General features: G+C 42.8%; 1 protein-coding gene across 1 annotated transcript in view; it reads left to right on the top strand.

The window, feature by feature from the left end:
- The window catches only part of PKHD1 (PKHD1 ciliary IPT domain containing fibrocystin/polyductin), a 229390-nt gene that overhangs the window by 119257 nt on the left and 97562 nt on the right, over positions 1 to 12571 (top strand). The window contains exons 47-48 of the mRNA XM_088162528.1: positions 5248 to 5425; positions 6043 to 6238. Of these exons, the coding sequence (XP_088018654.1) occupies positions 5248 to 5425; positions 6043 to 6238 (374 nt within the window). The remainder of the gene's footprint in view (positions 1 to 5247; positions 5426 to 6042; positions 6239 to 12571) is intronic.

The raw sequence follows: 12571 nt of genomic DNA, 5'->3' as shown, positions 1-12571 counted from the left end.
TCTAACATCCTCTTTTGTGTGATGCATTTTTGCTGCTGATGGAATAGTATCCCCCCTACTTCAGTGTCTTTGAATCTTGAAGAGAGTTCAGATGGTTACTCTAGATTAGGTTTTCCTTTGATTTTTAGTCTCTGTGGTGCCTTCAGCAGAATATCCCCCTGCTGTGAAACACCCTGACAACCACAATTCTTCTCTCAACATCCTCAGTTACTCTCTGGCCATGTGTCCTCCCCATGTACATGATTGTACCCACACAGGGGGCAGCTTACGTGGTCACTTGTCCTTATAACCCATCCTCTGAGGGCTCCTGTGATGTAACATGGAAGGCAAATATTAAATTATTGATTGTTCAGTTACCAACTCATCAGCTCAGCTTTAGAGATTCAGCTTTTACTCTGCTGCATTTCTGGCATTTCAGGCATCCCACCAAGAGAAATTTGTTTCCCAGTGGAGGACACCTTTCCATTCACCCAGCAGTCACAGGTATGGGCAGCAAAGCCAGATCCTGCACAGTGTTGTGAGTATGCAAGACAAGATATTTCCTCAAGCCTCGTCCCTCAGCTTGACCATCATGTGAGGTATTTCTAAGTGCAGGGAGATAAATTTAACATTGAGGCAACATTTTCTGTTCCTAAGTTTTCTTTCCTTGGAAGGAGAAATCTGGCAAGTCCATTGGATGCTGCTTATGGCCTGGGTAGATCAGAGCCAGGTGCATCAGCTGGGACTCCTGTAATAACCAACACACTGATCATAAATCACAGAATGGTTTGGGCTAGAAGGGACCTTAAAGATCACCCCATTCTACCCCCTGCCATGGGCAGGGACTCCTTCCACTCTCCCAAGTTGCTCCAAACCCCATCCAAGCTGGCCTTGGACACTTCCAGGGACTCTTCAGAGCTCTTCCTGATGTGGGAAAAGCAGAGTGACCAACGGGTCCTCCTCTGGTCTTTGCTATGCTCACACTGAAGACATTTGAACTGTTTGTTTACCAACCACTTTCCAGCTCAAGATTTCTGTCTGAGTTTAATTTTCCTGAAAATATCAGCTTGTAAATGGTAGCATCTGGGTAAATGTTTTAAGAACACAGGAGATTTTTGGAAGTCAGGGATAGCAAACTGAAATTCTACTCTGAATGAATCCATCTTGGCTCGTCAGTCACAACCCTTTCTATTCTTGGGAAACCATCTCAGTTCTTCTTTTACTTAAAATTCAGCCCGTGGTGGTGACTCAGGATCAGGGTCAAAGATCTGCTTATTTCCTAAAAAACTTTTGCATGAAAAAAAAATCACTGCTACTAAGGATTCATAATAAAAGACAGATTTGAATAATGAGCTTGATATCTCAACAAAGATACACACGTTTACTGAAAACAGCTGAAAATTCTTAGTTCTTGGCAATTAAAATAAAGTGAACTGGTCTGGGGCCCAAGATTAAACCTGTAAAGTGTTTGATATGGTCATAATTTGGAATTGGCCTCCCTTTGGCCAACAATAAACATGGACTCTTGATATAAACATTTGGTGTCCCATTTGAAGTTCAATGCTAAATTGTTTCCTGTTTTTGAAGAGGGATAATCATAATGGATTATTACACAAACAGAAAGCATTTAGAGCTAAACAGAGTGCCTGCCTTCTTACACACAGATATGGACCCTTAGGATAAATAAGTTAATGGTAAACATAAACAGGAGAGTTAATATTTGTTCTACTCCGTGTTGTTGATTGGCTTAACAAATCCTTTGTGGCCCATATCTGTCGAGCAGTTCTGCACAATGCATTTGAGCTAAATTACATAACAGTTTATACAGTCACAATTGGTGAATTGTGGCTCAGACTGTAAAGCCCTATCCTGTAATCCTGCCATATTTCTAAAGCAAATTGCTCCTTAATTGAAACCTGCTTCAATATAAAAATACAGCCTTTACAATGAGTCATCCTTTTTTCCCCCCTTACAGTTTGTTAAGGCTTCCAGCAGTTTAAAGGGAGGGTTAATTTTGCATTAAGACCATTGCCTCCTAGTTTCTTTCAAATAAAGCCAGGAGAAGTTCAGGGGAAGGCTCTTTCCTCTGATAATGAAGCTCTCCACGTTAATGATGCGTGCAGGCTCCCTCGGATCCTCTGAATTAGAAATACTCCTGTGCCCAGCGTTCTTCTACTTCATTAACATTAAAGAGAGGTAGATTGGTGGCTATTTAGGGCACTGTGAAATCACTGGCTATTTAGGGCAAAAGGAAATGGTGCTAATTGTGGCTGGTAATTCCATTAGTAGGGTGCTTCTATTCTGGTGACTTTTTGGCATGGAGGTGAAAAAACAACACACTGACATCCTTTTCAAAGGGAATGCATCTCAAGCTTATCGTGTCCTTGCACCACTTAATTTGTGCACTGAGCTGAGAAGCTTTCCAGGTTCCCCAAATTTTTGGTTTGGTTGTGGGCAGTCTGTCAGGAGTTGGAAATAAATTTATGGGTGGCAGCACCTGAAGCAACACATGTAAAAGACAAGGACACAACATTCCAGGTCAAGAAAACCCGAGAGGTTCCAGGCCATAAGGTATCACCTGCTCCTTTTCCTTCCTGGGTCATGAATTGGCCTGACCCAGCTGAACATGAGCCAGGTGGGTCCAGGTGGGAAAGAGGCCAAAGGAACCTGGGCTGTGCCAGCAATGATGTGTCCAGTGGGACCAGGACAGTGCCTGTCCCCTGTGCTGGCACTGCTGGGACACCTCCAGTGCTGGGGACAGCTCTGGGACCCTCCTGACAAGAGGGACATTGAGGGGCTGGAGCGTGTCCAGGGAAGGGAACAGAGCTGGGGAAGGGGCTGGAGCACAAGGAGAGGCTGAGGGAGCTGGGAAAGGGGCTCAGCCTGGAGAAAAGGAGGCTCAGGGGGGACCTTGTGGCTCTGCACAACTCCCTGACAGGAGGGGACAGCCAGGGGGGTCGGGCTCTGCTCCCAGGGAACAGGGACAAGTACATAGAAGAAGGAAGGACAAGAACAAGGAACAGGACAAGAGTACATGGCCCTAAGATGCACCAGGAGAGGTTTAGATTGAATATTGGCAAGAATTTCCTCATAGAAAAGGAGGTCAGGCACTGAAATTAGCTTCATGGGGCAGTGGTGGAGTCTCCATGCCTGGAAGGATTTAAAACACGTGTAAATGTGGCACTTGGGGACATGGTTTAGAGGTGGCACTTGGGGACATGGTTTAGAGGTGGCCTTGGCAGTGCTGGGTTAATGGTTGGATTTGACCTCTGAGGTCTTTTCCAACCTAAACGATTCTATGATTCTCCACCTTGTCTGTTACAATAGACACACAGGAAAAGATATATTTCACTTAACTGTAGCCATCTGCAAGTTTGCTATACAGTTTAAGATATTTATTTGAGGTCTTCTAAATATTGGTCTCCAACATAAATGGATTTACACTTAATTCACTAGTTAGTGAATTCACATTCCTATTCACGAGCTATTGGATCTGCATGGCTGGTGTGGAATTGCCACCTAGCTTTCTGACAGGTCAGACTTGTGTCCCAGCAGGAGTGTCCCTTCCAGCCTTTCCTCTCTGTCTTTACTTCTGGAAGTACTAGGCAGAGTCCCCCAATAAAAATGATTCAAGCTGTTCTCTTCAGAATCTTCCAGCAATGAAAATTAAAATAAAGAGTAAAACGGTGTGAATTTATGCTGCAGGGAGGATGGGTCTGAGTCTCTGTCATTTGCTGTGACATTGGGCATCTTTGCAACTCAATAAGACACCTTCTGATGTGCAAGAGAGTTCAGCATTATGTGTGGTGCTCTTCTGCTGCTAGAAATGTTCTCCTGAATACCTGTGCAGGTGCTGATAACTGTGGCAATAATGTGCTTGTTGTCATTTACTTGCTTAATTAGCAGCCTAATATCCTAGTCCAGTTAATGCCCATAACAGGAGGTTTATTAGTGGTACAAAAGCTGTTTAGGCTTTATAAACTCCTTCCAGTTTCATTGGTCTGCCAATATCTTCTGGTTGAGTGATTCTTTGCTGATTCACACTTAGCTTTCCCATTGCTGTTTCTCAGCTGAATGTTTCTGGGTAACCAGATAGTGCTTTGACAAAGTGACAGACACCAGAATAACAACAACAACAACAAAAAGCTTAAAAAAAATTAAAAATCCCAGAACTGATTCTAAAAGGGAAAAGAAAAAGAAATCTGGGATGACTGGTTTGGTGATTTTGCATCATCTCCAAAGCACTAGGGGGAAAAAAAAGCAACAAACCAATCAAAAATTGCAAATACAGGCAAATTGCAGGATGATGTGAATTTTAATACTATCTGTCTTGGATAAGTAAGTCATATCCAGTCTGGGAGGTTGAATAATATGCTGAGATATGTAGCTGTAAGGTAATGCTTCAAATAGTGAGAAAAACTATTAAAAGGTTGCTTAAAAGAGGGGATTTTTTAAAGCTTAGTGTCAGCTCAAATGCAAAACTGAGAGGAGTCTACAGAGACCTTAAATCTAAAGGGTCATGATATCAGTGCTAATGTCGATCTGTTCAGTAAGGGGTTTTTCTCTTGACTAGATGGTCAGAAATTAGGAGTGGCAAGTTCTACTGAAAAAGGGAGTTCAGCTCTCAACTGGATGCACAGAACTGCTGACTGAAGGTTCACCCATTTTGTGAAGGATTTAATCAGTCTGCAGCAGCCCCAGCCTCGACTGCAGGCAGAGACCAACTCTTTGGACTACACAGGACTTTTTTTGAAACTTTTGACCACTCAAATGGGAGTGAGTAATCACAGAATGGTTTGGGTTGGAAGGGACCCTAAATATCACCTCATTCCAACCCCCTGCCATGGGCAGGGACACCTTCCACTATCCCAGGTTACTCCAAACCCCATCCAGCCTGGGATGAGGCTAATAAGAAGACTCCACTAAATTTCATGATGATCCTAAAAGTTGAACTGGAGGCCTATGAGGCTGGCAGAGGGAAAATACTCTGGCAATGTAAAAGTTGGGACCTTGGCTGTTACCCCTGCTCTACTCTCTTCCTCTTCCTTTACTCCTGTGTGCAGTCTCTCTCTTTTTCTCTTTCTCTTTTTACAGCACTTGGGACAAAATATTGTTTCTTATGGCATTTGTAAGGAATTCCAAAAATGGAGACTCATTCTAAGGGACATGCAGCACATCTACTGTGATTCAAATAAAAATAGAACTGTACAGGTAGCAAAATGACAGAGTTCAGTGTAAAAATGTGATTACTTTTTTTTTTTCCTGCAGAAAAGAGGCTCCAGACATTCCTTATAATTTAACAGTGACTGACAGTAGGAATAAGACAACCACAGTCAATTATGTCCCTGATACTTTATCAAACCTGTATGGCTGGATGGCTCTTCTCTTGGATAAAGAGACTTACACGCTGACATTTGACAACCCTTTGGTCAGCAAACAGCTCCAGGTAACATGGGAAGGTTTTGTAATTTCAAAATTATATCTAGAAGAGATAATCATGCTTTCATCTCTTTGGATGAACAGAGAGAAAAAAAAATATAGAAAGCCTCTCTGTATTTATTGGCTTAGATAAAATGATTGATAATCTCTCTCTTATCTCTTAGATAAGCTGTCAGTAGTCACCTGGAGCAGGAAGGTCATGGAATCATGGAATGGCTTGGGTTGGAGAGGACCTGAAAGCTCATCCAGTTCCAACCCCTGCCATTGACAGGGACATCTCCCACTAGACCAGGGAGCCCCATCCCATCTAGCCTTGGACACTTGATGATTTTGGATATTTTAGGTTAAAGTTCAGTGTGGTGCTTAGGAACCAACAGGATTTTTACTGCCTTAAGACATGTTGAAGTAGAGTTTTCAGAAGTCATTGCTCCTCCTCACCTTTCAAAGGTGATGAAGGGAGTTGATTTTTTCTGCATTTACACTCACCTCCTGCTTAGTTTTACATCTCTTTCCATGTTTTTAACACATGTTGTTTTCAACACCATCCTCTTTGCCCCTTAATGCTGCAGTCCATGGGGCTCTAATCACAGACTCAGACGTTTCTCTTGGTTCCCTCTTCTCCAGTATTCAGTGACATTTAACAACTTCAAGGCTGGGAATTACCTGCTGGTGGAACACAAGGACCTTCCTGCCCAACTTGAGGCCGTGGTGTCCTGTGGGACAAGGAGGGGACAGCCACTCCAATTGCTGCCTTTGTATGGACATCACAGGAGCTGTGATTGGCACCTTGACAGCAAACTGGGCAAGTTCACCTATTTGGGTAAGTGCAGTGTGGGGGTTACAATCTACATTTGTGATCAAGAATGCTGACAGAGCTGATGTTTCTTTAATTTAAACCCCAAATCTACTCAAGACCAGCTTTCAATGGCCTTTTAATAAGTGAGAGGTCCTTCAAAACGTTGATCAAATAGATAAGTGCACATCAGGTCATCCCTAGCTGATCTATCTGATGTCTGACCTAGCAACAAAAGGAATGTGCCATAAATAATGGGTGATGTGACATCAGTTGTATTTGAATTGGCTTTTTTGGAGTGGTAAAGGCATTAAATTCCACTAATGACCTCTGCTGTCATCTGGTCCTGTATCCCAGTATCATTAATAAATCATGGTCTTCTTGCTAGGCTGAGCCCACTGAAGGCAGTAAGATTACTGTGAGAGAACTTCTCCTAGGCCTGGAAACTTCCCAAGGCATCTTAGACCTTTGCCTATGTGACTTTGTACATGAGATCATGGAATGTGGTGGTCTTTTATTTTTTCTTTTAAGACATGGACATTTTCCATAATTCTCATTCTCAAGCAAATAATTTTATAAATGTCAAAGCTGTCTATGTCAAAAGCAAGGTAATGATTGTTGCCTTTATTAATAGCAGCAGAACTAGGAATCACAAATATATTCTGGTGTCTTTGAGATTAGTTTCTCTTTTGTTACTCATAAGGGGAAAATAAAGATGATGACTTTTATTATAACAGATTATTTTTCATTCTTCTCTTCCATTAAATGTAATGAATTTCCCTTGATTTTGCACTACTGAGATGGCATGCATATGGCTTTCTCATGTGGGATATCTTTATAACAATCATAGTGACAATGGAGAGGAAAACACATCTGGAATGAGGGTAGGCAATCCACTGAGCTTGGTCTGGCAACAGTGAAAATCAACCAGTGTGGAAAATCACATTTATGAGGAAGTGGGGAAGCCCAAACCTTATCCTCAGTCTGATCACATTTGCTGTGTCCACCTCTGGTCCTTCAGCAACTGCCACAGCATGGTTTGTGTTTAACATTTTAGCTCTAAAAATGGGCTGGATGCACCCTGGCTTCAAATTCTAAAAGATCCTGTGCTTGCTAAATCTCAAACTGAACTGGTGATCACCCCGGAGTCTGCCTGGTCTAGACCAAAGCTGTGCCAGGAATTTGGCCAGCATTAAAACCATGTAGATTATTGGGGTTCTGGTTTTAGTTCTATGTCCTGGCCCTGTTTAAATGCAGTTCAGGTATAGACTGGCTACTGTGAATTTAGCTGTTATGTCTAAGCGTTGCTAGAGATCAAGTATTTACTGAAAGAAGAAAAATATTTTATTATTTCTGTTTATTAACAGGGTAAATTTGTTCCTTCAAATATAAAAGATGACTGTATTTCAGTTGGCATATCCTGAGTTGCACTGTCAGAGCAGCATGGGAAAGCTCAGAGGATGGCATCTGTAGCTTGGCCTCTGCTGTTGAAAATAGAGGAGATGACAGTCTTGGGAAGACTGGGACAAAAGTGGTCTGGCTGGCATATGTCACTCTTGCATCACAGATACTTCCTTGTCCTTCTCTTGCTGTACTTTCACCTTAATTTTTATTACATGAAGAGCTTGTTGTGGTTCCTCATTTTAATAGAGAGAGAAACAATCATCCAAAGTACACGGGGGGAAATTTATGAAAACACCTAACACGTATAATTCATGCTGTGAACATTTTCTGTGAGGACTTTTATAGGAGTGAGATCAATAATTCAGTGTCAGGTACCTAATATCTATGCTGTTGGTGTAAAAGTTTGAAACAAAGCAAGCAGATTCCTGGCCCTGGTGTAGGATTTAATTTCTCTCCTTCTCTTCGCTCTGCAGGCTGAGAGGGTGAGGATAATTAGCCAGCAGAGCAGATTCATGGCATGTGGTGGACTTTCCATCACTCAGGGTCCTTAGATGATGCTCGGCCGTCTTTTCAGGGAAATATGCTGCAGCTCTGCGAGAAGCTATTAGAAACCTCATGAGGCGAGATTGATGCTCCATAGGAGGCCAGAGAAAGCTGCCACAATAGTCCCTTCTGGCCTTAAAACCCCACCAGTCCACCCACCCACCCGGAGAGGACAAGGCTACAAGGTCTGCCCTTCAGAACATCTCCCCGCCTGGCTCTGCGAGTTGGCTCTCTTAGAATTATCATTATTATTTTTAATATTTTATTTACATGTAACTATATGAAATAATTAGCCAATTAATTAATCCCGTTTACAAGCTTTGTGGGATTCTTCAGCTGTCAGTCATGCCCGAGCCCGGGGCCGGCGTTGAGTCTCAGCTCCCTCCTTCATCAGCCTTGGTCTCCATGGCTACAGGCTGCATCTGCTGACACCCCACTCTCTATTTACTGCTTAATTAAGAATTTCACGCTCAGCCCTTATCTGCTGCTAAGAACAAGAACACACTGTTAAGAAACTCCAAATTTAGGCTGCTGCACAAGGAAAGCCTTTCTTGTTGTCCTGGCTGCGTGGAGCCTCTTTAACTACCCTCTTGGCAACTGCGCTGCCACCCTTCAATCAAAAATCATTAAATGGGGCAGAGATAATGAGCATGTAGCATATCAAAAGGAGGATGTTTGCTCGGGCTAAGGAGGAAAAGCTGTAAGGGGCTATAAGCAGCCGCCACTTCAAAGGGAGAAGGGGCTGATAAAGAGTCATTTGTTCCTGTTTGACTTATGTAAAAGGTCTGGTATGTCGCAGCCCCGTCTAGCAGACGCGGGTCCCCCCTCTCCAGGCTCGTGTGTCAGCGCTCGGGCAGCTGGGCGCAAACAGCATCAGCCCGAGCAGAAAATCATCGATTTTCTGACTCCACGGCCACAATGGGCACTTGTAGGGGGCGGCGGAGGGACAATGGCAAGACAATTATTGCAGCTGCTCTGGAAGGGACATCATTCTTCCTGCCCCAAAACCGGCGGCTCTGGCGGGGCGGAGGGGAGAGCTCCGCCGTATTAGTCATCCTGCGATTTTTTTGGGAGCGTTTCGGCGGGGTTTCGACAGCTGCTGGTGTACCACCTCTCTGCAATAATTGTACATTCTGGCAGGGGTCAGCTCACTTTTGACCCTCTGCTTTTGTGCCCCTCAGAAAAGCCTTTTAGGGCAAACTGTGGGGAAGTGGCAGGGGTGCGTTACATCCAAAATGAACGCCGGTAAATACGGATCAGATGCCAGCTCATTAATGAGCAGGCTCCTGAATTCACACAGCCTTTTACTCAGGCCTGCATGGGGGAGAAAACGGGGAAAAGGAGAAGGAAAACCCCGTGACTGAGAAGATATTGTTATTCAAACGAAGCAGGCGGCCCAATGAAGCCACCTTGGCCAGAAGTTTGCTTTGGGCTCAGGCTTTCTGCCTGCTCTCTTCCATCCCTGGCGTCATGCAAGTGTTTGTTTATCTTTGGGGAAGAAAAAAAAAAAAAGGTCTGTCTAGCACAAAAGGCAAGAAAATAGACCGTATGGAGGGGATTAAAGGAGTTAAGTCGCACTGATGGTTGGGGTCTTGCAAATTAGGCTTGGGAGCAGGAGAATGCAGGGGGTGCTGAATGGGGAGAAATAATTGTAAATGGACAATGTTTCTGTTATATGGGCAATGATCCTATTAACAAAGATAGTCGCTGCTACCTACATACATGAAACTGTTAACCAGCCTCTAAGCCACTTCAAAAATCACCTTTTCAGACCATTTTAAAGGAATTTGCACCGAAGGACAGGAACCCCATGTCCCTTCTGGATGCTGGGTGAAAGGGAGGCTCAGGGAGCTTGAAGCATCCCGTGCCAGTCATTTCTACACCACCAGCTTTGCTTTGACATGATTCATAGCATCACCCTGATTTTCTCTGGGGCACCCTATGTGCTAAGAGAAGTGATCCTCAAAGGTCACTGTGGGCCTGCAATTGTGGTGTGATTCTGAAAAACTCATGGGCTGTGGCTCAACCACATTTCAGGGGAATGAAACATGATATGACCATGCTGAATAAAAAAAAAAAAAACAACAACCCAAACATTTTTTGTAGCAAGGGTGGTGGAAATAAACATCCCATTGGGGATATTTTGTAGGAGAAATATCCTTTGTAAATTGCAATAATAACATTTTGAGCTTTTTAAGTCTGTTACAAATTTCAGCATATGGTACCACAGCATGGTACTGCTCCTTGGTTAAGGTCTCTGGGCAATACTAGAACTGGCTAAAAACCAGAGATGTTGTTTCCTTTTAGTACACCTTTGAAATGTTTAAACCATTTTCTTTTGGAATGAAACAAAGTGTTGGCTTCCTTCACGTCCAGATTTCTTTTGTTTTGCTTCTTTTATTTCTTTTTCCTAAAATTGAAGTGCTGGACAGAAACATTATTGAAAACATCACTGAAAGGATTATCAAACTTTTTATTTATCCCAAATACATTTTTCAGTAGACACAACTTTTATGGAGATGGGTCATCCTGCTGACTTTGCTCAGGCTGCTCATGTGTGAGTTGTTAAGAGGGCCTGAGGCTCAACCTCACATTACTGCTGTGTCAGAAGCAGGTTTACAATTTCCATAGTTCTTAAAAAATAATTTGATTATACTCATTGTCTTTTCTAGATTCCTAAAGAATGATCTCACTTCCATTAGGATTGGTGGGTTTCTGTAATTGCTTTGTACAAGAGGAAAACCACTTAAGAATGTTTGTTTCTAATATTAAAATACAGAAAATAAATAAACACAGATATTTTCTATTGCCTGGGGTAAAGAAGAATCCTATGTGAAAGACATGAAGAATGGAGTTAATTCTTTACAGAGGACTGATTGTGCAGGGATGGGTCTTCTCTTCCAGCCAGATAAAACTCACCCATGTCAGTGGTTTCAGAGGGCCAGCTGACCAGATGTGACTGCTCAGTGACCTCCTCCTGAAATGAAAGTCAGTTCTTTGCAAAGAGGTTCCTCTTGTAATTATAGAATCATAAATGATTTATGTTGGAAAAGACCTTCAAGGTCACCAGGTCCAACCAGGTCCATCCCTACCTTGTCACCCAGACCAGGGCACTGAGTGCCACGTCCAGTCATGTTTTTAACAGTTCCAGGTGTGATGACTCTACCAACTTCCTGGGCAGTCTGTAGCAATACTGAACCACCCTTCCCGAAAAGAAATTCTTCCTGATGTCCAACCTGAACCTCCCCTGGTGCATCTTGAGGCCATTTGCTCTTGTCCTGTTGCTAATTCCCTTGGAAAAGAGACCAATCTGGCTATGACCCCACTCCAGGGAGCTGCAGAGAGCAATAGGATCCTCCCTGGATTCTTTTTCTCCAGGCTGAGACCCCCTGTCCTATTCCTTCAGTTTCTCAATTTTTGTAATAGACACCAAGAGAAGAAACAACCTTCTCCTGGTGGGTGAGCTCCTGTCCTTCTGGCATGGAAGCAGAGAAACCAGAGAGTGCAGCAGTTACAGAAATAAGATGATGAAATGTCCTTATAATCCTCTAAGGGTTGATTTTTTGTTTATGTGATGTTTGCAGGAAGAATTTCACACAAATGCCAATCTGCTGTGAGCAAGAATCTGTGTCCATCAACCCAAAGACATAGATACATATATATATAGATATATGTGTGTGTATATGAGTATATATATATATATATATATAAATAAAAATAAAATAGTATCTATCTATATTTATATATATTTAAAAAAAAAAGGTTTTTATACCTCTTCTCCCTACTTCATTGTCCTCATTATATCATACTTCTGGGTATCTCCTGCAGAAGATCCTCACAGGGGATGACAAAACACCCTCTCCCAGGTTCTCCAGTTTCTAGAGGTGTGCCTCACTGTGTTGTTGATTGTGCTGTCTAAAAAGTTTTGATCTCTCCGTGATGGATGTCAGCCAAATTGATGTTAAATAGCATGGAGCTGCTTGTTATTTGTAAGTCAGGCTATTGGAGCCATTTATCCTAGTTTCAGCCCTTCCTAATATCCACAGGCAAAATTCCGAGTCACTGCAAAGCTGATAAAAGACTGAGTTCCTCCTCCTTCATGTTCACTCAAGGAGCCCTGAACCAGGAAAAGTTACCAGCAGTATCATCCAGAAGGCCTATATTTATGATTCACAGCCCAAAGATCCAGGAGGAGCTGTAATAAGGCAGAAAATTGATGAGCCTTATAAAGGTTTTATACAACTAAACCCTGGAGCCTTATAACTACATTTTGCCAAGAGTCACCTTAATTCAATGTTTACTAATGATGTCCTTCATCTGTAGTGCCTGTATCTCTTCCTGTCCTGCAAAACCCAGTGATAACCTACTCATCAGCACAACAAAACCTCCAGAAGGACTGTGTCACTGTAGCCT

Source organism: Sturnus vulgaris, chromosome 3, assembly GCF_052056855.1.
Source record: "Sturnus vulgaris isolate bStuVul1 chromosome 3, bStuVul1.hap1, whole genome shotgun sequence".
NCBI lineage: Eukaryota > Metazoa > Chordata > Aves > Passeriformes > Sturnidae > Sturnus > Sturnus vulgaris.
The sequence above is the reverse complement of the archived record's forward strand: the minus strand, read 5'-3'. Positions and strand labels throughout refer to the sequence as shown.